The 24059-nt window shown below is 53.1% G+C and overlaps 9 protein-coding genes across 9 annotated transcripts; 6 read left to right on the top strand and 3 right to left on the bottom strand.

Moving 5' to 3' along the window:
- Window positions 1-4218: 4218 nt before the first annotated feature.
- GUITHDRAFT_154606 (hypothetical protein) lies at window positions 4219-4475 on the top strand (the record flags this gene model as incomplete). Its single annotated transcript, XM_005825864.1, has 1 exon — window positions 4219-4475. A coding segment is annotated over one exon (187 nt), but the record flags the coding sequence as incomplete, so codon positions are not given.
- Window positions 4476-6915: 2440 nt separating this feature from the next.
- Window positions 6916-8443, top strand: GUITHDRAFT_115045 (hypothetical protein; the record flags this gene model as incomplete). Its single annotated transcript, XM_005825863.1, has 3 exons — window positions 6916-7324; window positions 7392-7558; window positions 7862-8443. 3 exons carry the CDS (start codon window positions 6916-6918, stop codon window positions 8441-8443), a joined length of 1158 nt encoding a protein of 385 aa, XP_005825920.1.
- Window positions 8444-8711: 268 nt separating this feature from the next.
- On the bottom strand, window positions 8712-9533 carry GUITHDRAFT_76813 (hypothetical protein; the record flags this gene model as incomplete). Its single annotated transcript, XM_005825862.1, has 1 exon — window positions 8712-9533. The coding sequence occupies one exon, from the start codon at window positions 9531-9533 to the stop codon at window positions 8712-8714; it is 822 nt and encodes a 273-aa protein (XP_005825919.1).
- A 992-nt stretch (window positions 9534-10525) lies between these two features.
- On the top strand, window positions 10526-11728 carry GUITHDRAFT_154605 (hypothetical protein). The gene is made up of 4 exons (XM_005825861.1): window positions 10526-10705; window positions 11304-11462; window positions 11514-11599; window positions 11650-11728. Exons 1-4 carry the CDS (start codon window positions 10658-10660, stop codon window positions 11705-11707), a joined length of 351 nt encoding a protein of 116 aa, XP_005825918.1. The 5' UTR covers window positions 10526-10657; the 3' UTR covers window positions 11708-11728.
- A 100-nt stretch (window positions 11729-11828) lies between these two features.
- Window positions 11829-12023, bottom strand: GUITHDRAFT_154603 (hypothetical protein; the record flags this gene model as incomplete). The annotated part of the gene is made up of 1 exon (XM_005825860.1): window positions 11829-12023. A coding segment is annotated over one exon (188 nt), but the record flags the coding sequence as incomplete, so codon positions are not given.
- A 1345-nt stretch (window positions 12024-13368) lies between these two features.
- Window positions 13369-14592, top strand: GUITHDRAFT_143930 (hypothetical protein; the record flags this gene model as incomplete). The annotated part of the gene is made up of 2 exons (XM_005825859.1): window positions 13369-14448; window positions 14515-14592. 2 exons carry the CDS (start codon window positions 13369-13371, stop codon window positions 14590-14592), a joined length of 1158 nt encoding a protein of 385 aa, XP_005825916.1.
- Window positions 14593-16518: 1926 nt separating this feature from the next.
- On the top strand, window positions 16519-18062 carry GUITHDRAFT_115040 (hypothetical protein; the record flags this gene model as incomplete). Its single annotated transcript, XM_005825858.1, has 2 exons — window positions 16519-17943; window positions 17994-18062. The coding sequence occupies 2 exons, from the start codon at window positions 16519-16521 to the stop codon at window positions 18060-18062; spliced, it is 1494 nt and encodes a 497-aa protein (XP_005825915.1).
- Window positions 18063-18476: 414 nt separating this feature from the next.
- Window positions 18477-20448, bottom strand: GUITHDRAFT_115039 (hypothetical protein; the record flags this gene model as incomplete). Its single annotated transcript, XM_005825857.1, has 7 exons — window positions 18477-18515; window positions 18799-18874; window positions 18984-19027; window positions 19079-19138; window positions 19365-19523; window positions 19893-19993; window positions 20403-20448. The coding sequence occupies 7 exons, from the start codon at window positions 20446-20448 to the stop codon at window positions 18477-18479; spliced, it is 525 nt and encodes a 174-aa protein (XP_005825914.1).
- Window positions 20449-21817: 1369 nt separating this feature from the next.
- Window positions 21818-22655, top strand: GUITHDRAFT_39633 (hypothetical protein; the record flags this gene model as incomplete). Its single annotated transcript, XM_005825856.1, has 6 exons — window positions 21818-21915; window positions 21974-22029; window positions 22137-22316; window positions 22364-22434; window positions 22491-22529; window positions 22587-22655. Coding segments are annotated over 6 exons (513 nt in total), but the record flags the coding sequence as incomplete, so codon positions are not given.
- Between the last annotated feature and the right edge of the window lie 1404 nt (window positions 22656-24059).

Below are 24059 nucleotides of genomic sequence, written 5' to 3'. Positions count from 1 at the left end.
CTTGCAGAAACTTCCGTTTGCGCAGTGCGGCACTCCCCGGGCCCGGTTCAACACTTGAAGCGGCCATAGCGTTGTCGCTCTCAACTGACCCCTCTGGTTTCCAATAGTTTTCTGTGGGGGTATCCTTCCACATATGTGAATAGCAAATGGCAGTTGGGGTCTGGAGTGGGTCAGACGGCTGGGAGCTGATTCAAATTGGTTGGGACCTGTTTAAGGGGGTAGGGTACTTCCTGGTAGCAAATAATTGTACCAACAGTACCAATTTTATGGTACATATTCGAGTACTGTTAGGAAAACTTGTACCAAAATAGTTGATGCGGTACCTCCCCTGTTCAAACTATGATGCTTTGGACCCACCTGTTTCCCAGTGAAAGTGCCTTCTCCGATGGGGTCAAGTTTTGGACCCTACCCTGCCTCCGACCAACATAGACCACCCTTGTAGATCAGAGGGAGCTCTCAAGCCTTGCCCCTTCCCTTCCCTGGTTGCATATCCAAGGTTAGCAAGTGAATGTTACGCAGACGTGACTCATCTGCATCAGGAGAGCTCAGACGAGGACAAGCAGAGGCAATCCCTGCAGAATCTGGGCCGGGTGTGAGCGCAGCAGTCTGAAAACATCTCTGTGATTGCAAACACATGTAAAGAGGGTTGATCATCATAGATTCAAGTTTAGCAGCTTGAATAAGGAGTACTCCGCACGGACCGTCCGCTAGTGGCGCTGTACGATGGATGACATTGACTCTCATGAGCAATAAGTAGGAAGTCATGAAGCAAGCATGATCTGTACTTATTTTATAGGAATCTGCTGCAAAGAGTCGGGCTTGAGGGCGGTCTGAGCAATATGCAAGAGTATTGCCAAGGCATGTAAAGAGTTTCAAGGAATACCAGTGCATTCATCAAATGGCAGTGATGAGGTACCACATGAAGGCATGACTTGCAAATTGATTGCATGTCGTGTTCCATTTGATGACTTACAATCAAGACGCTTTTGAGCGACAAAACGATACCCCTTATAGAATTGTAAAACATATTTCATTTCCTTCACCTCGAGTCGAAGCAAGAAATTTTCAAGGTGCTGATATCTTTGTTTTGACTAGACTGACATGGTATCAGGAGCAGTTGATTGATGTTGGATCCGATTGAATCATGCAGACGAAAATGGACATACCCTTTTGAATAAATCTTTCTTCTCATACCAGAGCTTTCTTGCCTCTTTCTTTGTAACCTAACATGTACAAAGCATTGGCATTTTCTTACACAAAGTAAACTGAGCCTGACCAGCTTCTCTTATTCGCTGCATTCTTGCCCTTCCATCATTCTGATCTTTTCCTCGCTTGACATCCTTGGGCCAACGCGAGTTGCATGCTGCGATATCATCAATTGTTTGGAACCAAGCGATAAGTGGAACAAAGCGCTCAGGTGCTATGCAGGCTGCAATACATCGCCGGCATTCCAACCATATGGATAAGTTTGCCAACTTTGCGCTGCTCATATTACTTGCAGCGAAAGTCAACCATTCCAGATGATAAGGACAAGGTATGAGACTTGCGCAGAAGAATGTGCAAACACTTCCACACGACGGTGAGTGTGCACGATTCCACATACACAAGAATGCTGCGCAGAAGTATCTACCAATTTCTTGTCTAACCACTCTTTTGATGAACGAGCATCGACTTCTCTAACATGTACATCAGGTCATGCAGGCTCATGGAGAAATGATGATGTTGTTAGCAACAACTTGGCTTTGTTTTATTGAAGTACGTTGAAAACATCACCTAGGCCGCTACATATTCCCATTTCCGCTTTGCAACAGTTCTAAACCACGTATCACCATAAAGTTGTACATCATTCGACTAGTCCGATAACATCTTCATGTAGAGTCTCAGTTTCAAGCACAACGCGGTTTGGAGCGATACTGTGACTTGTTTGCCTGGTATGATTACATGTGACATGCTCTCTTACACAATTGAAGAGTATTGTAGAAAATTCAATCAAGCGGTGCACAGTTCAGCCTTTCTTTCTTACTATTCATGAAACATAGTGTATCAACCAGATGTCATCGTGTGGATCGACGCAAAATAAAGATGAACTCGAAGTTCTGTCTGAAAAATGACCCTTTGCAAGTACTGATGGATCGAGAGCAAGTTCTTGATGCTGTATCATTGAGAAGTAAAATGACAGTCATTTGCCAGTGCTATACGACTCGTATCCATCAGCTTGATATATGCACACCTGGGTTTCATTCCATGAATCATCTTTCCTCCCGCATTCAAACTGAGAAACTCAGTGCTTGTCAACTCATGGGCATGGTTTCAGAGTTTGAATTTCCAGCAAGTTGAGGAAGGACAAGGCAGACAGAGGCGTCAAAGAAAGTTGAGGGTCATCAGGGAAGGTCTGACGAGAGTCTGAGACTCATGGACAGGGAAGGATAGGGATGCGCAAGTGTGGAGGGCAGGGAGATGGGGAGGGAGACACCTCTGCTAAATGTATTTTAAAAGGTACCCATTACAGTACCAGACCAAGACCTGTACCCCCCACCCCCCTGTCGCGTCCGTTGGGTTCGAATCATTTGAAATATTACCACGCCTACCCATCAGGTTCTGGTACAAATCATTACTCCACTATACAAGGCCCTAAGTGATCCTATGCAAAGGCAATAGGAACAACTGTTTACTTATCTAAGCTCTCAATTACCCCCGGTTGCCGTTGAACTTGCAGCGCTGGAAATGGATTTTCCAACCTTCCAATCCTTGGATTTTTTACTCACACACAATTTTGTACTGGAAAACGCCTGGATCTGGTTCATTATTGTCCTCGTACTGATTTTTAACTTAACTTTGAGTGAAGATGGTACAAATCCCAATTGTCAGCAAGTTCCTTGACCCGACAACGCTATGGCCCCGCCGGGCCCGGGCCCCGCCGGCAGCCGGGCTTCCTTCAAGGCTTCGGAAGTTCGCGGCCGCCCCTGCCAGTGAGGGCCCGGGCCGGCGCGGCCGGCACTGAGCCGCACTGCGGCCTCGGGCGCAAGGCCCTGGCTGTCTGGGTCAAGACTGATCATGTGCGCGGTGGCAGCGGCCCGCACTGCGGCAGACTCGGAGAAGCGAGACTCTGAGAGCTGACACAGGGCCGGGGGCTCGTATAGTACGGTCGTTTCCGAAGTTCTGAGTGACGGGGTCGACCGTTCGCCGGTCCGGCCAGGCTGCAGTGGCTGGGGGCCCGGACACTCAGGCGCGGCGCGGCCGCTGGCCCGGTCCGATGGTCGGTGCCGGGATCGGTGACCGTAGGCTAGGCTATGCCATAGTATGCCACGCGGCGCCGTGACGGCCCAGTATCATTGGGCCGGGAGAGATCATCATCGGATGATCCGATGATCGGATCACCGGCCCGGACTCCGATGATTCATGATGCTGCGGGCTTGGCTCGCATACGCCGGCCCGGGCGGCCCGGCCCGGGTCCCGGGCCCCGGGCCGACCCACTGCCAGCTCTGAGTTTCGCTCCTTCTTTCTGCCACACTGATGTGCGGCACTAGGCTACTCTGATCGACGTCTCAGAAGCTGTGAGTGCCCGCGGCCGGGCGCCGGGCCGGCCTGGACGATTCTCAGTTCCGGCCGCAACTGCGGCAAATCGGACATCCGGGCCCGTGCCGGGCGGCTCCGACTCATCCAACCTTCTTTACTCAACAGTAGGTAGCTTGACACCCCTAGCTTTCCCCTCAAACAGCCATGACCCCTCCTGGGATTTTACCACCACCCACCTTACCGTATGTGCTTACTGGTCTCACGACAGTACCGCTCAGGTCACACAACAGGGGGTGGTTGTATCACCGGTGTGTATCAGAAATCGTCTTTCACCCATCGATCTACTATGAAATACAGGGGTACATTTGAGGACAATTGTGAACGGAGCTCGATTAGGGTGGGTGGTCTAAATCGGGAATCCCGGAAATAGAACGAGCTCAATATAAGACGAGATCAAGCAACATTCACGCACTAGGAAGGTGAGACGAAAATGTCATTGAAGCTAATATGTGTGGATCTTATTATGATGGTCAAGAGATGATGAAGGGAAGAAGAGATGGTGGAGCGATGAAGTGAACCTTCTTCGTCTTACCTTCTCTTCCCCATGCATCAGGGGAGTGTAGTTGGGGTGAGGGTAGATAGATGGAGATGTGGTTGTGTTGTGGAATCAAGTGTTGAATGTTTGTTGACTCCTTCTCTCTAGATGTTCCAGACTCTCTACGGCCAGACCGCTGCTGCCCTCTACGCCAAGGCCGCCGGCCAGAACGCCCAGGCCCGCCAGCTCTACAACGCCTCCGCTGACACCTACTACAAGGCCAACGATGCTGCTGCCTACGATGACTGGGTCCGCGCCCGCAACCACTGGGACTACTTCTACAACCGCTCGTAAATTCGGTTGTATGTAGCATGTTGAGATTAGTGTAACTGTCGCATTAAAGAAATAAAATACTATTCATTCCAATGCCCCAAAGTGTATCGATTGGATGCAACGAAGACCCAATATTCAACGATGCATGGAACAGATAAGGTTGATCGAGAGTGCTTTATGGTAACAAGATGTGTCGCAACATCAAAACAAGCAGTATGTCTGACATTTCAACATGCTGCCAACCCTACGCCCTGAACGGGGTTGGCTCGAACTGAGTGATAACAAGGACAGTGCATTGTCAATTTTGCGAGACAATCGAGCAGAGATCTCTCCCATGAATTCATGCCGTTGACATGGAGTCCCAACACAATTTGAGCGGATGAGCAGCTGGGATGATGCTCATGACACCTCAGATGGAGAAAGTGAACATGGCTTGATATGAACGTGAGCAAAGTAAGAACAAACAATTGAGTCAACCTCTTTTCCCTCCTTAATCTCCCTCTCTCTCTCCTTTATTTGCCTTCCATCATCATGAAATTTGCGACAATGATCACGGGAAACTGTTACAACCATAGCGACGGGAAGAAAGAATCGATGATTCGATGAAGCACAAAATCTCTGGAAAAGTTCTTTTTCGGATCTTCAAATTTGGGATGAACGCTCCACTTATCATGCGTTCAAAGCATCACAATTATGATCAACGACTATGATTCACTCGACAACACAAGTGTGAATGGAGCCGAGAAGATCAAAGATCGCGCTTGAGGAGTCGTGATGATGTATGTAACTCTGTATAATCAATACCCTTAAAGTGATGAAGACGAGCATTGGGGAGCAGAAAGACTGACAGTCAAGTTCAACCATTCTCTGCATTTTCATCTACCCTACTCTTCTCCAACCTGTCGCAATCCTCTTTCAGAGCTCTGCGAAGGTGAGCTCAAGCCTCGGCAGGAAGCAATCTTATTGAGCAGGAGTACCCTGGACTACAAAGGATCGTCAACTGCTGCTAAGGTGGTCTGTCTTTGCTGTGTGCGCCACGAACCATTGCTGTGTTTGTGTTGCTTCTCAGATAAACTCCTTACCTCTACTTTTCACCTTTGTGTTTGTGTTACTTCTCAAATAAACTCCTTACCTCTACTTTTCACCTTTATGTGTGATCCAGCGGAGGTTGAGCATTCACTGTAGACGTCTGCAACCCGTAAAGCTTCGGGGTGTGACACCAACTGACTCCAATAACTTCATAACCACGTCGCACAGCTCTAAAGCCTCTTCACTCACTATTAATCACTCACTTCCTCCCTACCCATCCCTCCCTCTTGTCCTCCCAGTCGTGTTGCCTGCCTCTTTACCTCATTTTCGTCACTCCCTCGAGTAATACTTTTGTGTGCTCATTCAAATTTCTCTTACTCTCCCTCTTTCACGCTTTCTCCCTTTGTCCCTATCCCTGTTTTCTGTTTCTCCCACCCTCCTTCTCTTCCTCCCTCTCCCCCTCGCCCTGGTTCCCTGCCCTGAACTCTCCCTCTCCCTCTCCCTCTCCTTCTCCTTCTCCCTCCTTTCATCTTCCTCTCTCTCCCTCTCATTCTTCTACCTTTCGCACCTTCAGCAAGCATACAAACTACAAACCATTTGATAAGAAGTTGTACATTTGACTTCTTTTTTCGTGCCGGCACCACCCCCCTTTGAATTCTAGCTACCCCTTTCAAGTACTATGAAGTACCCCTCCTTTCAATAGATTACAGTACCCCCACGGGAATGTATTTGACATGGGGGGTGGATATACTTCAAGTACCCTTCTTATCGTGCCTCTTATAAGGGCCGTGGGGGGGTAGGGGTATTTCGTGATCGTTCACTCTTTGGTACCAGAATGGTTGAGGCGCCGGAATGAAGAGGACAGTGGAGAGGAGGGGAGAGCAGAAGACGAAGACGAGGACGAGGACGAGGAGGACGAGGAGGACGAGGAGGACGAGGAGGACGAGGAGGACGAGGAGGACGAGGAGGACGAGGAGGACGAGGACGAGGACGAGGACGAGGACGAGGACAGGAGGAGGAGGAGGAGGACGAGGACGAGGAGGAGGGAGTAAAGTACGAGGAGGAACTGGGGGAGACGAGGGGAGGAGAAGGCCGGCAAGCCTGAACTTAGGGAGAGTGAGGAAGAGGAGAGAGGACAGGAGAGACAGATTGGGGAAAGGCTGATAAACACGAAAGAGCTATGATCATCTGAACCTTGAAGTCACTGCTCTTGCTGATGTTTGGTGTGCAGATTGGCTGTCTTCTGCATCAGACTGAATGCTTTCTATCAGATTCCTCATGATGTGTTTCAGGAGACATGACTGATGAGAAGGACAAGCTCGTTTGAGTGAGAAGTTATTGCTGTTGGGCTTGTGCGGATGTGACGAAGAGACTGGAGGAAGCCTGGAAGATTGAGTTGACAGCGATCGAACCATAAAAAGTCATACAGCAGCAACATGCGTCGGAAGAAAATTTCAAGGCCTGCGAGCGAGATGGGGTACCGCAGTTTGAGCAAGAGTTCAATGTGGAGGCGACAGCTGGAAGAAGGGGAGGACGTCTACATGCGGGTACGAACGACCCCAAGGGAGCGGAGCATCGAAGAGCTGCTGGCCTTCTCCGTCGAATCCAAAGAGGAGGATGTAGACTGGTGCTGCGCGGGCCAAAGAGCTTCCTCCTGCTGTGAGAGGAGACAGACGGCGGAGGATCCGAATGAGCAGCGCAGCCGCGAGGCCGTTCGTGCTCTGTACACTGCGACGTTCCCCTCCCTCAAGGACAAAGAGCTGCATGAAGTGATCCCCCAGCACTTCAAGGCTGAACGATGCTCAAGCTCGGCCAGCTCTCTGAGCACGTGGAGAGAGCTCAGCGGGAGGTCAAGCCCGTCAACCAAGTCCCGATCGCCGAGCAGGTTCCACGAGAGGCTGTCGCCCTCAGGTACAAGTTTGACACGATGTGTTGGCTCCTAGAGGAGGCCAGGGATGACGATGCTGTGCTGCTGCAGATGATGACAACAGCGTTGAGGATGAGAACTCCGGGGAGCTGCCGGACCTGCTCGTTGATCGGTCCTCGTCCTCTCACAAGCTCTCCAAGTCCAAGCACGAGCAAGTTACGAAAATGCGGAAAGAGCACCAGATAAGGAGAATCCAAATGCAGGAGATGAAGAATCAAGTGATTTGATTTCAATCTTCTCTGTCCTTCCTCCCTCTTCCCTCTCCCTCGCTCTCTATCCTTCCCTCCCTCCCTCCCTCCCTCCCTCCCTCCCTCCCTCCCTCCCTCCCTCCCTCCTTCCCTCTTCAGTGCTGTTCACTGGTACCTATTCCTCATCCTTTGTCCGTCCTCCTTCGTTTCTCCTCCTCTTAGGTCCTCCTTCATAGACCAGAAGCCCCCCCCCCCCTCATCCCTTCACCTCTCTCTCTCTCCTCCTCCTCTCGCCTCCCTTGCGTGAAGTCGACTTACACGTCGCTCACGCAGATCACCGCTGCCAAGATGCAGCAGGCCAAGGAGGAGCGAAGCCAGAGGCTGAGAATGGCGCGGGAGAGGAAAGAGGAGGACCTCAGGAGGAAGAGGGAAGCGGCGATGCGGGTCATCAAGGAGAAGAAGGGGAGTCACAACAGGACGAGGGAGGAGGAGAAGGGCTGGGCTCAAGAGCTCTCCTCCTCCTCCTCCCCCGATTACTCCATCCAGGTTGCCGACACCAACGTCCAGTACCAGTCCGACCTGCCGTTCGCTGCCTTGATCGCCCCGTCTTCATGCAAGCCTGAGCGGCCGGGGAGGGTAGAGGAAGACGACCTGTCGATGCAGATATCTTTGTCTCTGAGATCGCTCAAGTTCCTTCAGCTCAATGAAGGAGGAGGAGGAGGAGGAGGAGGAGGAGGAGGAGGAGGAGGAGGAGGAGGAGGAGGAGGAGGCTACAAGAGGCCTTACACGACTGTCTCAACTGGCAGGATTCGACCGACTTTTGTAGTGACCAACTTACGGGGCTCATCTCCGAGGTACCTCACAGACGATTCACCGGAAGTGGTTGAGAGTGTTTGCGGCGTGAGCATGCGTTGAGGGGAGAAGGCAGGCGAGGAGGAGGCAAGAAGAGACGAAAGAAGGGGAGAGAAGGGGGGGGGGGTGGAGAAGAGGTCCGAAATGGAGGCAGCGCAGGCCGAGGTTCGTGAGTGAGTGAGTGAGTGATAAGGGAGGCAATTCGCAAGAGAGAACAGAGTTTGTTTTTCTTCCATTCTCTCATCCCACACTTTGTCTGCCTGTATCTCTAATATCTTACATGTAATCTGAGTCTAAAAACAATAAACACGTTCTACTACAACATCCCGTCTCATCTCATCAGCTGTCGGCCCTTAGCCATGGCGTATCCCGTCACCAGCTTGTAAGCACCTTGCGCTGCTTTCCCGTACAGCCCCTCCTCCTCTGTGTATATGTTGGCGTTGTGCTGGAACGCGCTCCTCGCCTCCTCCACAATCCTCTTCTCCACCTCCTCGCTCGCCACCTCCTCCGCCGCCTCGTTGATGGCTACATAGAGCCGCTCGATGTATGCCCTCCTGTCCTGCTCCACCGTACGATCCCACTGGTAGAAGAGAGGAGGGCTCTGCTTCAGCTCTTGCACCGCGTACTTGGTCGGCGCCCCTAGCGCCCTTCCTCCGAAAAGATCCGCGAAGTACCTCACGTACATATGCGCGATTATCCTCACTCCCTGCTCTTCCTCCCCCGCCCTGCGGATCGATGCGCAGTATGCTGTCGTGGCAGGGCTCATCGGAACAAGAGTAGGATCCGAGCTTGCACCCACGTTTCGCAGATCCTCCCTCAGCCTCTCCGCCCTGCGCAGCTCAGGGAACTTTCTCCACAGCCTGCCGACGACTGCCCCTTCCTCCGCCTTCCTGTCGAGCTCTCGCTCCATCTCCCGGTAGAAGTGGAAGGAGCAGGAGGTGAAGTGAACGTACTCATCCTTGCTCGCGATGCTCCTCAGGAAACCCAGCCCGAACACCTTCATATCGTGGACCCCCTCCCGCAGCAGCAGGTCCAGCTTTCTCGACAGCCCTCGCTTGTTCGCCGAGCTGTCTAGCAGAGTCTTGTAGCTCTCGCTCTTGGGCAGGATCGCCTGGCACGACCTCAGCACCTGGTTCAACGTCTGCCTGCTCATCTCGACGGGTGTGGCTGCCTGCGAGGAGAACAGTAAGACAGGGCGAGGAACCCGTTGACATTCCGTGAGGAGAACGCTGTGATTCTACAAACTACTTCAACGACGATGTTCAGGTGGTATCATGATACTAGGGCGATAGGACTAACCCTCCCTCCCTCACTCACTCACTCACTCCCTCCCTCCCTCCCTGCCTCAGTCAGTCTGCTGCCTCCTCAGGTTCCTCAAGTTTCTCTGCTTTCATTTTTCCACTCATGTTCAGCCTGTTGCATTCCAGCTCCCCTCTCCTTCCACTTCCCTCAGTCTCTCCTCCCTCTACTCCATGTCATCCTCCCTCCCTCCTCCCTCTGTCCTCTCTTCGTCGCTTCCTTCCCCTCCTCATTACCACTCATCTTTCTCCCTCGCTCGCTCGCTCCCTCGCTCGCTCCCTCCCTCGCTCCCTCGCTCCCTCGCTCCCTCCCTCGCTCCCTCCCTCGCTCCCTCCCTCGCTCCCTCCCTCGCTCCCTCCCTCGCTCCCTCCCTCGCTCCCTCCCTCCCTCGCTCCCTCCATCCCCTCGCTCCCTCTTGTCTTCCGAACTCTTTATGTGTCGCACAAACTTCGATGCTTTGAGAAACACATCTTTCATCCCAGGTGGGTGGTACTACCCTACCTCCATATTATCGATTAAAGAGTACTAGAACAGCAGGGTGATGAATACTACCCCACCCTTATTCTGAATTTTGTTGACATCCCTAAAGGGGGGTAGGGTAATGGTTACAGTTTTCTCTCCACCCCTTTGAAGCACAAAATATGGGATCAATTGAAAGGGTAGGTGGTACTACCCTACCCCCTAAATTCAAGAGGATCGTAAAGTAAGCGGAGTGTTGCAACAATGCAGCGATACGGCCAGAAAATAATCCTGGCGGCTGCGATGGCGGCGTCTTCATGCTGGATCGCTAACGCATTCCATGTTCTCCCCTCTTCTCCTATCCTTCGCTCCTCCTCCCTCGACCCATCCTTCTCCTCTCTCTCCCGCGCTGCATCCCAACTATCTTGCTCGACCCGTTGCAACCTCGCAGTTGCTGGCAGAGCCTTGACAGGAAGACTGCCTCCTTTGCGGAAAGCGATGCCATCGACAAAGTTGACGATGGCACATTTCACGTCGGATGCCAGCCGATCGAACGCGGGTTTAATGGTGAGTGAAGCAATATTTGCGAGGTGCAAGAACGCACGATGCAGTAAATGCTGGGGCAGCTGCGATCTGTCTGTTTCTTGCGCTCGTATTGAAATGCTCTTTTGTCTTTCCCATTGCGATGTTATGATGCACATGTTTGTTCTGGCTGCTCAATGTGTCTGTGACTTGACAGCGAGGGAACATGCATTCTTTGAGTGTTCATCGACATACATTCTTCAGTGAAAGCAAGTTGAAGGAATGACTTGTGTCTTGACATCATGTATGTTGAATTGACGTAACTTAATACTTCTTGACCTGATATCAAGATTGTGCCAAAGATGCTTTTCATTGTCCGTTGTCTAGATCGGCAACCAGTTTACGATTGGTTGGTTGGCAGAGATGTAGATTCAGTGTGATTGGTCTCCTGAGACATGGGATGGGGATTGATATTGCTATGGTTTCGGATGTCATCCTTTCACATCTTTGTCATCCATGCTATTGATGTTGTCGATGAAAAACAGAGAAATTTTTGGGATCCAACCTCTGAATGTCTTCAAGAAAAGTGCAACTCATATCCATCACCTAGAATTCTTCCACAGCATCTTGACTCTGCCTGCAGGCATTGAAGGATATTCTGGCGGGACTTCCAGTGACTGCAGGATACACCAGTTGGCAAGAGTTGTTCAGCAAGTTCGACATCGACAAGTCAGGATACCTCGACGGCCACGAGTTGAAGAGCGCGCTGCGATCCTTGGGAGGGAGCGTTTCCGATGAGAGGGTGAGTGAGGAGTGATAGAGCTGGTTGCACAAGCTGATTTTCATCTCACAGTTTGACTACATCTTCAACTCGTTAGACTCAGACGGAGACGGTGTTGTCTCATGGTTGGAGTTCGAATCCATGCTTGAACTAATCGAGTACGTGTTGAATGCAGGATATCAACCATATATTAACTGTGAATTTTCAGGATGCAGATGGAAGAAGATTTGCGGAACAATGATGTAATGCTAGATGAAACATTCTGATTAAACATTGCTGTAGATATGAAAAGAGTGACATTGCAACCACTCCAACAACATCCATCCAATGATAACAAGTTGTATCAGCACGCAAATTAAGTTTTTCTCATTTTATTGATGTTGAAATCTAGGATTTACGAGCGGTTGTAGAAGTAGTCCCAGTGGTTGCGGGCGCGGACCCAGTCGTCGTAGGCAGCAGCATCGTTGGCCTTGTAGTAGGTGTCAGCGGAGGCGTTGTAGAGCTGGCGGGCCTGGGCGTTCTGGCCGGCGGCCTTGGCGTAGAGGGCAGCAGCGGTCTGGCCGTAGAGGGTCTGGAACATCTGCCAAACATCATCAGTAAACTACTACTTTCAACTTATCCAACACTAAACAAACATCATCAGAATGGGCTGAATTGCTCTGTTACATCAAGACGCGGTATTCAAAGAAAGGGAGCATCGAGAGAGAATCGCACGGCTTTGATTGTGCATAGGGAGGGGAAGAAAGCTCAACATCGCGGCAGCCGGTTTGCATATCACGCCATGCCATATCGTATCACCTTGATACCGATCCCTTCCACCGACGCTGCTTCTATACCCTCTGCTCTATTTCCGACAATACCCTACCCCCCTCGATAACATTGATCAAATACCCCACCCTACAATAGAATTCAAAACCCATGATTAACCCCTCATTATTATGAAATTATCCTCGAATATCCATGGTGGGGTGATAACCCCTACCCGATATTTTCCAATGCTAGACCACCCACTATTGTACATGCCTTCACTCCTGGGTCCTATTTCCGCTTCCACGTTCACCCCTACCCTCGATTTCGCATCGAGTTCTACCGACAAGGTGGTAGGGTAGGGGTCATGGACCCTTCCACCCCTCCGTTGCTGGAGTGAGAGAAGGAATTATTTGAAACGAACTTTTGAAATAATCTCTGAAATAAGGAATATTAATGACACAATTTGAAACTTCAAAAATGAACCTCGAAACCAACATCCCATCATTTCCCTGAGGCGGCGCTCTGCAGCCCCGCCTCTGAGGCTGGCGTGATTTTGTGCGACAGTGGTAGTTACGTTTACTCAAAGTTAAGTTAAAAATCAGTCACTAGTAGTCAACCGCGGCCGCGCGGCGGGCCGACTCAGTCGTCCAGTGCCAGCCGGGCCCGGCTGACCGGGTCACCGGGGCTGCCAAGCCCGGCTCCGACCGGCCTCAGCTCAACTTGGCTTTGAGCAAAGTTGACTCGTGACGCAGCGAGGCTAACGGTGCGGCCCGGCGGGCGGGCCCGGCCGGGCAGTGACCGTCTCACGGGCCCGGCCGCCCGCCGTCCCCGCGAGCCTGAGCCCGGCCGGCGGGGACTCGGAGCGGGCCGCGGCAGTCACGCCGTCCTAGTAGCGGTGGCAGCCTGGCGGGGCCGGAGTCACGGGCCGTGTTACGGTAGTACCGTAGTACCGGCGTCCGAGCCTCGGACGGACTCGCCGCCCCGGCGACCGGCCCCGGGCCCCGAGACGCCGGGTCCGGCCGGGCCGGGCGGCGGCCGGCGGCCGATCAGAAGCTATTTTGGAGCCAAGGGAAAATCGTTGCTGGTTTATAGAATCCATGTTGGACTCTATTTGTTTTCTCGACAACAGAAACTCACGAATTAGGTGGGGTTGAGCGGGGAAGGGGCAGATCGGGAGATGGCCATGCAGGCTGTGCTGCTTGGCACGCTGAGCATGGCTGCGATTCCTGCAGCCTTCGCGTTCCATGCAGTGGAGGCTCCGATGCGGGGACTTAAGCTCAACGAGGGAAGCTACATCACCGGTCAGAGGATGGGGAACTATCCTAGCCTGTCACAGAGAAAGCAGAAGACGTCGTTGCTCCGCCGAATGATGATGCTTGAAGGCAGAGTCTCGGTGACGCTGAAGAGAAACATGGGTGGAACATTCTTCTTCGCAGGAGAATACATGAACGATGAAAGGGAGAAGCCGAGGACATGGCTATTCCAAAGAACGTGGAAGGACTTCTCGGAGCTAGACTCGTATGTCAGACCTAGGTTTGGCAGCAAGATGGACCCGCTCCCTCCTGAGCCCTACATCTTCGGGGAGGAAGCGAACCCAGGTCCTTTCCAGAGTTACATCAAGAAGATCATCGCAATCGAGGATGCCTTTGGAATTCCAGAGGTCTACGAGTTTTGTGAAGCCCCAGCCGACGTCGTGACAGCAGCGTACCCCGATCGAGTTCCGATTGACGTCGACGTGGTGAAAGGGAAGAGGCGCTACCAGGCTGACGATAGGTTCAGCGTCCCTGTAATGGATCCCGTGATGATAGCAGCTCAAGCAGGGAAGAATGCGCGCGTGGTGAAGGATGCCATCTCCAGCGCCGAGTTGTCCAAGAAAGCAGGGCAGCGAGCTGCGGAGTGGAAGCAGGAGGCTGACTCTGTCGCCGGAGCCGTCTCACAAGTCGTGAATGCATCGAGCACGGGGAAGCTGTTCGGGAGTGTGCTGGGCAACCTTAGATCGGGAAGGGGGCTTTTTGGAGAAGAAGTAACGATGAAGGCTGTGAGCACGATCTCTGGTGCTGTAGAAGAAATCATGGACTCAGACGAGGTCGAATACTCGGAGAGAGACAAATGGGATCTTGTGATTTACGGAGGAGACGACACGAGCTTGGAAGTAACGGTGAAGCCGACGCAAAAATGTAAACTGCTGGTCAAGGCCTGGTGCAACGAGGTAGGAGTGGACGACATCGGCAGCTACCAGGCGGAGAGAAAGGGGAAGGTATGCCAGACGCATTCTTCACACCATCGGCTCGCTTCCTTCTGACCTTCCGTACAACCCTGACAGGTTCTGGACCTGGACTCTGAAATTGGCGCTGCAGGAGTGAAGAACGGATCCAAGATTCGAATAGTGAAGAAATCATGATGACCCGGCGGCACTCCACACAGCAGCACCGTGGCACTGAACTTGCCTCATATTCGTACGCAGTGGGTACCGTGTCACAGAGTCAGCCTCAGCGACGCGGCGGTGGCCGCCGCTGCTCCGATGATCCGGCCGGGCGGCGACCGACTCGGTCAGAGCCTGGAGTCACGAGTCTGGCAGCCGCCGCCCGGGGCTGCCCTGCGGCCGCACTGCGGCCCGCATCCGAGTCGTCGGACCGTACTGTGGGAGGGCCCGGGCCGCGCCGGGCAGCGGGCCCTGTCACACCCGCCGGGGCTGACTCAGTTCACGTTCGATCAGAGTCGAGTGACAGTGACCCAGCGACGGCGGGCACGGTACCGTAGTACGGTCTGAGTCCGGGAGTCCGGCGGTCCGGCGAGTCCAAAGCCGAGCCCCCGGGCGCCCGTGACGGTGACTCGGACTCGCCGGGCACGGTCCGATCACGTTCAAGGGCCCCGGCGGCGGCGTGCTCGGACGGGTGACTGACCGCCGGGGCCCGAGTCCGTCGGACTGCGGCCGCCGCCCGGCTGGGCCGTGACGGTTCGGAGTTCGGCCGGCCCGACCTCCGGCCGCTGACTGTGAGTCAGTCACGGTTCGGTCCTCAGCCGGATCGATCCCGTGACCCCACTACCCCCAAGATTCAATTCCTTGCGGTAGAATGGACGGGTGGCTCCTACCTGTTGCAAGTTTCAGGCTGTTGGCAACTCTCGTATATTGCCTGGGTCCGGTCAGACTGAGTCACTTTGGGGAATAATTAAGGGGGTAGGGTCCCATTGTGACCGCTCGCATGAGATCACTACCGGTGCTATGAGTCTTCATTGCAGCAAGGTTGGGAATAAGTAGGGGTAGAACACTGTTCAAAGGACGGGTGAAAAAACGTCAGGGACTTTTAAAAGGGGTCACAGGTACCTTCCGCCGCAGTCGTAACCGTTGGTCAATAATGGGTGGGGTAGTAAAGTGACGGGGTCCTTTCTTTCTTTGTGGAGCACGGTTTTTAGGGTGGGGGTGGTCATTGAGAAACGGTCATACCGGGTACAGAAATGGCAATCCCATACCGTAGGGGTTGTTTCTACAGGGGTCAGGTTGATATAAAAGGGTGGGGTAGGTATAATTGTGGACGGACGAGGGGTAGTCTTCAAATGTGTTCATTTTGTGTAATTGGGAGGGTAGGGGTAGGTGCAAGTTGCCCATCAAATGTATGGGAGGTGATGGGAAAAGGGGGGTGGGGTTCAATGTGACCTGGGGGTCCATCGCCATAGGGGTGTAGACCGGAGATCGGTGGGCGAAAAATGTGCTGCGAGGGGGTAGGTGGTATCCGTTAATTAACATCCGTCCTGTTAGGCGGGTGGGGTAGTAACATCTAAAGTAAAATCGACTAGGTCGGGGTACTGACTTGTACCTAGTCAGTCTCCGATGAAATTCCTCTCATAGGGGGGTGGGGTCTCATGCAACGGTGTCACAGGTAGGGTACTCTCGATTGGAGGAACAGGGTACAAAAGGTGGGTAATTTTTGGGTAAAATGGGGGGTAGGGGTGTGGGCATCCAACAAAGGAAAGTGCCAGATTAGTTAACCCGCCGCTCCTCTTTTGGCGGGAAAAAATCTTCTTCTGCCCCTCCCCCCGCTCCTCCCCCGCCTGCTCCCTGCTTCCCCCCAGCCGCTCTCGCACCCTCCTCCTCCCCCGTCTCCTCCCGCCCTTCCTCCTCCCGCCCTTCCTCCTCCTGCACTCCTCCGATCCGGTCTTGCATCCGTGATCTCCTGCTGCCCTTCCGTTCTATTCCCCTCTTCGCCACTCTCGCTGATCCCGCACGTGAATCGAGCAGGGGGGATCGGGTGATTGTGTCGCTTGTCAGGGCTGTTCTCCGCTCTCAGGCACATCCCCTTGACAAGCAACCTCCAGAAACAGATCGAAAATGGCAAGACCCTCAAGTGCAAGCAGCAAGTCCAACGTTCCCGGCAAGAAAGTCGTTGGCGTGGTTGATACCTTCCGTCAGTCCAAGCCCGGCCGAAGAACGTCGAGTTGCGACATGACTCCCACTAAGCCTTCCCTGGAATGCTATCAAGGACAGAAAGATGAAGAGCATGCACACTCGAGTATGGCAGATATGAAGCGAAGATGTCCTCCGATGGGGAAGAACGAGAGCGAGTGGGTGCGCAGTGAGCACCCTGGACTCCTCACGATGCACGATGGGACAAAACGTTGGTACCATTGCGAAAGATGCTCCTACTTCAACAATCGCCTGTATCACAGTAAGATGCATTATCTGCGCATTCATGTCAAGAATGGAAAGTCGGTTATCCGTAAGAGAAAGTATCACAACGAATCGGACATGGCCCCGAACGTTCCAATCCTGAGCCACCAGAGTCTTGAAATGCCGCCAAGGATGGAGCGTCCAATGCATCATCCTAGCTATTCAATCCCAAAGCAGCCGGAGATGGTCTCTGCAGTACCTGGATCAGCAAGGAATGTGATGCTTCCCAGCAAGCCAGTGCCCAAATACAATCCAGGCTTCGGGGGACCACTTGTGATGTTTTCAGAAGTTCATCCACGAAGCTCTTGTTCAGATTATACAACTATCCAAGATGGGAGTGAGCCCAAGAAAAGGAGAAAATCTAACTTCAAGAAGGTCACTCGCAAGAGACTTGATTTTGAATGCAAAGACGGTGGTCCATGGTCCCCAGATACTGCCAAGATCCTTACATTCTGTGACTCCTCGATTGGAAGCGGAATCCCTGAATCGAAACCTTTGTTCTTGGACCTTGGTGTCTCCAACTTGAACATGGTGAACTCGATCCCATGCAAAGCCAACGCAGTGAGCTGGCCGCGTGTCAAATCAGAAACAGTGACTGTCAAGTCTGAGGAAGGCGCAGGTGCATCAATTGACAAAGGACTGAATGAATGCGAAGTGAAGAAGGAGAGGAACATTGAAGATGATCTTTCGGAGCATCGAGATGATGGCAGCATCCCCATGCAGCTTCTCACCCCTCAGACTTCACCTAGCAGGCCGATCAGCATCAAGTCACCTATGTTGCACTCGCCTCAACATTTCTTCTTGTGTGGGGACGGCTCAACATTGGAAGGGTATCCATCAGTCACACCTGACCGTCTCAAGACTCCGACTAGAATTCCTGCGGACGATGCTGTTCTACATCTGTGTACATCGATCAGCTCTGGTGACAGGATGAGGACCAGGGCCTTCACGCCCATGAAGGGTTCGAGCAACCCTCATGTGGAAGCCGAGAATGCGATCTTAGAAAGCCTGATCTGCCATGAGATCATGGACACAACGATTGCCTTCAACGATCTGGACAATTTTGATGACTGGGGAGACAACCAGGTGAAGATGTACTTGTCTCAAGACATGGAGGGCTAACTGGAAATGCGCAGAAGGAGATCGAGAACGATCTCAACACCTGGCAACCGGCTTCCTCAGATGGCATCTGTGCTGCTACTTAATCTCTCCACCACCCGGTGGATTGTTTGTGCTGTAACCTAAATGTGTACTTTACCTGTGTGATATTCGAGCTTGAATTGTTTGCCTCCAACAGTAATGTTATTCCTGACTTTGTGCTGCTATATAAATTCGTAAACCAACGCCTGACATGGGTTGAATATTCTATCTGCCGAATAGATTCTACCGGCTGGGCAAAACATGTCGCTCTGCCAACAAAGAACCTCTGCTTTTCTGCTATCCTCGCAGTATGACTTGCCGAGAAAAGTCTAGCCGAGATCGAAATGAGCAGGTGCATCCATGATGCTTGAGCATCACTCAGAGAGGAGTGCGGAAAGGAGGATGTCAAGGCAACAACGCGTGAGAGATTCTGAAGCAGGAAGATCTTCATCTGTATGAGATTATACAACATGCTACTTTCATGCAGCGGCCGCTTCCTTGGCCTCCTCGCCCTCAGCCTGCACAAGAGTGAGTAGTCGACGAGGCGAGGCTCAGGGGAGGATAGAAGTACTCAGATGAAGGGACAAGACCAGAATAAAGAGGACGAGACTGACAAGAAAAGGACAGGAAGACGAGAAAAGTAGGAAGACGTGAAAGGCGAGGCCGGACAAGATCGGGCATAAGCCGCAAAGGAGTTGTGTGAGGGAGAGGGAGAGGAAGAGGAAGAGGAAGAGGAGAGGAAGAGGAAGAGGAAGAGGAAGAGGAAGAGGAAGAGGAAGAGGAAGAGGAAGAGATACTTACAGGTGCCTGGGCAGCAGTGATCTTCTTGGCCAAACTCTCACGCTGGTAGCGGTTGGCATAGGCCTCATAGCACCACCTGCAACAAGCCTTGTAAACATACCGAAAGCATATTGATTCTCCTTCCTTCCCCCCTCTCCCCCCTTTCCTCTTCCCTCCCTCCCTCCGCACTCGCACTGCATCCTCACCTGTCTGGCATGGAGACGCCCAACTGACCAGCGGTGGCCTTGATCTACACGAGGGCATGAGAAGAGAGGAAGCGAGGGAGCGCCGGCTGCTTCACCTTGCGCATCAACTTGGGGTACATGGTGGAACCAGCCTCCTCCTTCATGAACTTCTCGACCTGGGGCCTCGTCAAGACCACGAGCGGACGGGAGGCAACAGGAGGAGGAGGAATCGTGAGGGTCGTCAGAGCAAACGCTCTCCATGCAGCAACAGCATGAAGAGGTGGAGGACAGAGGAGCGCAAGTTCCCAGCAGGGACGAGAGATCCCAGGCAAGGAATAAGACGAGGAAGGAGTAGGAAAGTGCAGAGAGGAAAGGGAGGGAGCGGAGGAGGGAGGACGGTACCTTCTCGTTGAGGATCTCAGAGGGAAAGTTCTCCTTGGTGGCCTTGTCGAGCTTGGCGATGATCATGCCCTTGGTAACGTCGACTCCGGTAACCTTCCTGACCTTGACGACAGTCTGGGAGGAGCCCTTGCTCTTCTTCTCGCGCACAACAGTGCGGGTCTGAGACGAGGCGTCAGATGTTCGATATGTAAGGGAGAAAGGAGCGAGAGGGGAAGGAGGAGAGGGGAGGAGAGGAGAGGAGAAGGGAGGGGAGAAGAGAAGAGGAGAAAAGGGAAGAGAACAGGAGTGGTGAGGGGATACGATTAAGATTTTGGACAGAGGGACAAGGAGAGGATTGCGGGGCAAGGGACTAGGACGAGGGACAACAAGGATGTGAAACACGAACAGAAATGAAACAGAAATGAGACACGAGACAAAGGCAGGGATTGTACAAGTTGCACACATCCTGAAAAGTAAGCTAGTCTAGGCATAACGCCATCAACATCATCTCCATCTCTATCACATTCAAAACCTTCCTAATCAACTCACGTTGCCCTTGCCGAGACCAGTCTGCGCTCCCTTACGACCCATGCAAATGGTGGAGACGCCAGTCGAGGTCCTGAGCCTGGGAGCAGCGCCGAGAGAAGGAGCTGCGAGAGCCAAAGTCAGACAGTGAGGTGTAGAAATGTCAAGGACGAGGGCCAGGAGGAGGCGGATACAACAGGAGGAGGAGGAGGAGGAGGAGGAGGAGGAGGAGGAGGAGGAGGAGAAGGTGGTGGTGGGGAAGATGATGCGATAGCATGATGTTTCAAAAAGATAACAGGAGGAGCGTGAGGCGCGACCGAAAGTGTTTTAAAGCAACACATATCAGATCGGGAAAACTCAATACAGGAGCAACAAAATACACCAGAGGGATACGATCTGCATGGTTTTCCTATTTGTTGTGTGCATCTCTTTCTCCTTTCATCGCTTCTATTAAATGGCTTTTCACTAGTTGTGTTGTACAGACATCACCACACGGTAAGACAAACATCACACGAGAGCTGAATTTCTCATTACATGCCATCTTCTCGGGATCATCAAAACACCATGAGCAATCAACCATATCGAACATCTCGACACCTTGACAGCGAGCATCCAGTATCACCGTCCCGCCCCCCCCACTCCAACATCAACCCAACCCTCAACACGCTTCATGAGCTACAAACATCAGTTCTGGATGATCGTCAAGGGGAGGCATCATGGAGCACCATCTCGCATCTTTCTCATCATCTCTTCTCTGCGCACTTACACATGGTCCAGGCTTCTCCTCCAGCCATCATCGTTGCCATCACGGCAGCTGCAGCAACCCACTTCGCCATCGCCGACTCCTAGTTTGGTACCCCACCACCCCATCTCCGTTTTCTATGCACCCCATGCTCTACTCCCATTTCATGGAATGACCGGTACTTTATCATGATCTTTCAGGGGTATTGTAAAATCCACAAGTGTCTGTCGAGGGTGGGGTACAATTTGAGGGGGTGGGGGTAGGGGGTAGAGGAGGCCGGCCCCCCACGTGCCTTTAGGTACCAGGGTAGGTTAGGGTAGGGTGGGTGCGAATACTAAAATGTGGGGGTACAAGAGTCAGAACGAGGGGTGGGTACCCCATGTGGTGAAGTACCGGTGTAAATACGTGAACGAAAGGGGGTGATGACAGTCTGTGTAAGTAGCGAGGCCCGGACTCCCGGCCGGGCCGGGCCCGGCGCCGTCCGGTGCCGTACTATCTATAGTCAATAATTTTTGTCATCAGGACAGAAATTTAGAAAAATTCTAGCTAAAAGAGATAGAATGTTCTGGAAGTCTTTTTGTAATTTCATGGCTCCCTAGCAAATTTGGGTGTTACAGGTTGAAAATGCTATAGTCAAAGGAAAGAAGAATGCGAAGAGGAACGCGTAGTGGAGGCGAATGGGAAAGGCGGGAGCGGAGGAGGAGAGGAGGAGGAGGAGGAGGATGTGTGTGAGAGAGAAAGAGAGCAGGAGAGGAAGAACTGTCATGTGCGGGAGGTGAAGGAGACTCTGCTTCACTCCTGGAGGGTTGAGACCGGTGGCTTCCCGGAGAGATTTTGTGTCGCGCGAAGAGCATGGCCTTCAGGTGGTAGGAAAACTGCTGCATAGCCAGCATGGAGGAGGATTGCAACAACTGCGATGATGGTCATGGCCGAATTTGTGTCTGCGGTGAGGGATGGAGAGCGATCCGAAGACGTGGTAAGAGGTCTTCGTGGGTAGACCGACATGGGCTCGATGCCAGTGATGCGAACCGAACAACACAGCAGCAGCAGAAGCAGCAGCTGAAGTCACATCAAGACGCTGTGGTTTATATCTGACCGTGTGGTGAAGGGTGCGTTGTCCCTTGCTGAGATCCCAGGCCATGGCCCGCGTTTATGGTGAGCAGAATGGCTCGCGATGGGATGGGGCCTTGATGTTTGTTGGTGGTCAGTTGGAAACTTGCCTCTTGACATCCGAGAAAGAGATATTGATGACCTGTTCTACAAGTATGGACGGATCCGCGATATTGAGGTGAAGACGCCTTCTAGGTGAGACGGGAGCAAGAGCTCCAGTGAATGAAAGAGGCATGAGTCATGAGTCATGCAGGCCCCCTGCGTTTGCGTTTGTTGAATTCGACAACCTGTATGATGCCGAGGATGCTGGTACGTTCGTCACTTCTTCCCTTGAGTTCGTGTGGCTGACCAGCTCGCCGCAGTGCGAGGACGAGGTCAGATGTGACTATGGCAGTCTTGTCGTGTCCTGACCCCAGGGATGTGCGCACTTCCATGTACAGATGGAGTCATGTTCGAAGGAGCAAGGCTGCGAGTGGAGATGTCGCGTGGAACGGCTGCGACTTACGGATACGACAAGAGGGGGTCGGGCAAAGCTCCTCCTCGCAACCTGAGGCGCTCTGACTATCGAGTGATTATCTCCGGCCTGCCCAAGTCAGGTTGGTGGGCCGTCCTGGATGCGGCAGAGGTTGACGATGCCGAGCAGCTTCATGGCAAGATCTCAAAGACTTCTTCAGACAGGCTGGAGAGATCGTCTACACCGATGTTGATCGACAGGTCTGCGCAGATTGTGCTGAGTCGTCAAAGCCACATCGTTGAGTTGCTGATTGAAGGGTGGCGGGATCGTGGAATTCGCCAACGAGGACGATCGGGTATGTGTTGCAAGTGTGTCATACCTCTCCATCTAACGATCAGTTGGATGACTGCAGGACTATGCGATCAAGAAGTTCGATGACACTGAGTTCTCAAACCCGTTTGACCGGGGCTACATCCGTGTCATGAAGCCCAGGTCCGTCACGACCGCTCAGCCCCGCTGCTCTTGAAGTATTCCTGACTGTGTGCCGCATCAGAGATCAGATGACGTCGGAGGAGAGAGAGCGGGAGGATGAGAGGGAGAGGTGGGTGTACCCTGCCAGTAGCTCGAACACTCGTGACCCTTGCCTTCCCTTTCTTGGACAGGCGCGACAGATCGAGGTCCCGGGAACGCTGCAAGTGATGTCACTCCTTTCACAGTCCCATCTTTTCTCTTGCTCCTTCGTCTTATCCTTCATCTTACAGGCCTCGCTCTCGCTCAAGGTCCCGCTCCCGCTCCGGATCCCGTCGCCGGTCCATGAGTCGGAGCCCTGCCCATGACGGTGAGGATAAGGGGAGTGGAGGAGGCTCTGACATGTTCGCTCAGACAAGGAAGATCCTCCGCATGGAGCGAAAGAGGAACAGAAACAGGATTCCAAGGAGGAGGCATCCACTGAGGAGAAGAAGGAGGCTGCGGGAACGTCGAACTGAACCTCAGCATATACCGAGGAGGAGGGCACTACTTTGCTGAGCGCGGCGAGAGAGTATAGCGAGGCTTTCTGACCAACACCTTCATTCAGCATCGGATATCTGAGCAAGCCTAGCCTACGCCGGGCGGCCTGGCCCATAACTTTCTCCCCAACGGTCCCGGCATTCACTGAACTTTCTAGACTGACGCAGGCAAGTTGTACTTCGGCCTCCGGCCAGTGACAGATTGAAAATGAGTTAAAGCGGCTACTCTTTCTCAGTTTTTGATCAGTGAAATCATGTCAAGTTGAACTTCCGAAGTTCTTTGTCGCTGCCATGCATACTGGCAAGTCACTCACTGGCAGTGCTTCCGAGCGGAGCCTACTGAGTCCGATCACACGGCGGTGGGGCGGGCCCGCCGGACGCCGAGTCGAAGTTCCGACAGTCGTACGGTCACTCCGTCACCGCCTGAGGGCTTGCCGCAGTGCCAGTCAGTGAACCGGCGGGCCGGCAGCCAGCGTACCGGGTCGGATCCGAGACTCCGCCTGACAGTGACTGACGGTCCCGAGTCCCGGCGGCCGCACTGGAGTACGTCATCATCAGTGGCAAGTTGATTGGCCCGCCGGGAGCCCGGCCGCACTGTTCACGGCGCCGGGTCCGGCATGCGATTATACTGAGCCCTGACCTTACCGGACTCGGGCCTCGGGACTCCGAGCCTCCGAGTGCGGCGGGACTCCGGGACTCGGGGATCCGAGTAATCCCAGACCCTCGTCCCCCCTCATCCCCGGCATGCGCTGATCCCGCATGTGCAATATTTCTCTGCTCTGTCATGGAGCAAGGAGAAGGAGAGGGGGGGAGAGATGAAGGAGAGGAGGACGAGAGGGAGAGAGATGAAGGAGAGGAGGACGAGAGGGAGAGAGAGG

The sequence above is a fragment of the Guillardia theta genome, assembly GCF_000315625.1.
Source record: "Guillardia theta CCMP2712 unplaced genomic scaffold GUITHscaffold_80, whole genome shotgun sequence".
Taxonomy (NCBI): Eukaryota; class Cryptophyceae; order Pyrenomonadales; family Geminigeraceae; genus Guillardia; species Guillardia theta.
The sequence above is the reverse complement of the archived record's forward strand: the minus strand, read 5'-3'. Positions and strand labels throughout refer to the sequence as shown.

Excerpts from the sequence above, each read along its gene's own strand:
- GUITHDRAFT_154605 (XM_005825861.1), top strand. The coding sequence starts at position 10,658 with ATGGCACATTTCACGTCGGATGCCAGCCGATCGAACGCGGGTTTAATG. Across the intron at positions 11,463-11,513 it reads GGAGCGTTTCCGATGAGAGG|TTTGACTACATCTTCAACTC; the intron begins GTGAGTGAGGAG and ends TTCATCTCACAG. Across the intron at positions 11,600-11,649 it reads TCCATGCTTGAACTAATCGA|GATGCAGATGGAAGAAGATT; the intron begins GTACGTGTTGAA and ends GTGAATTTTCAG.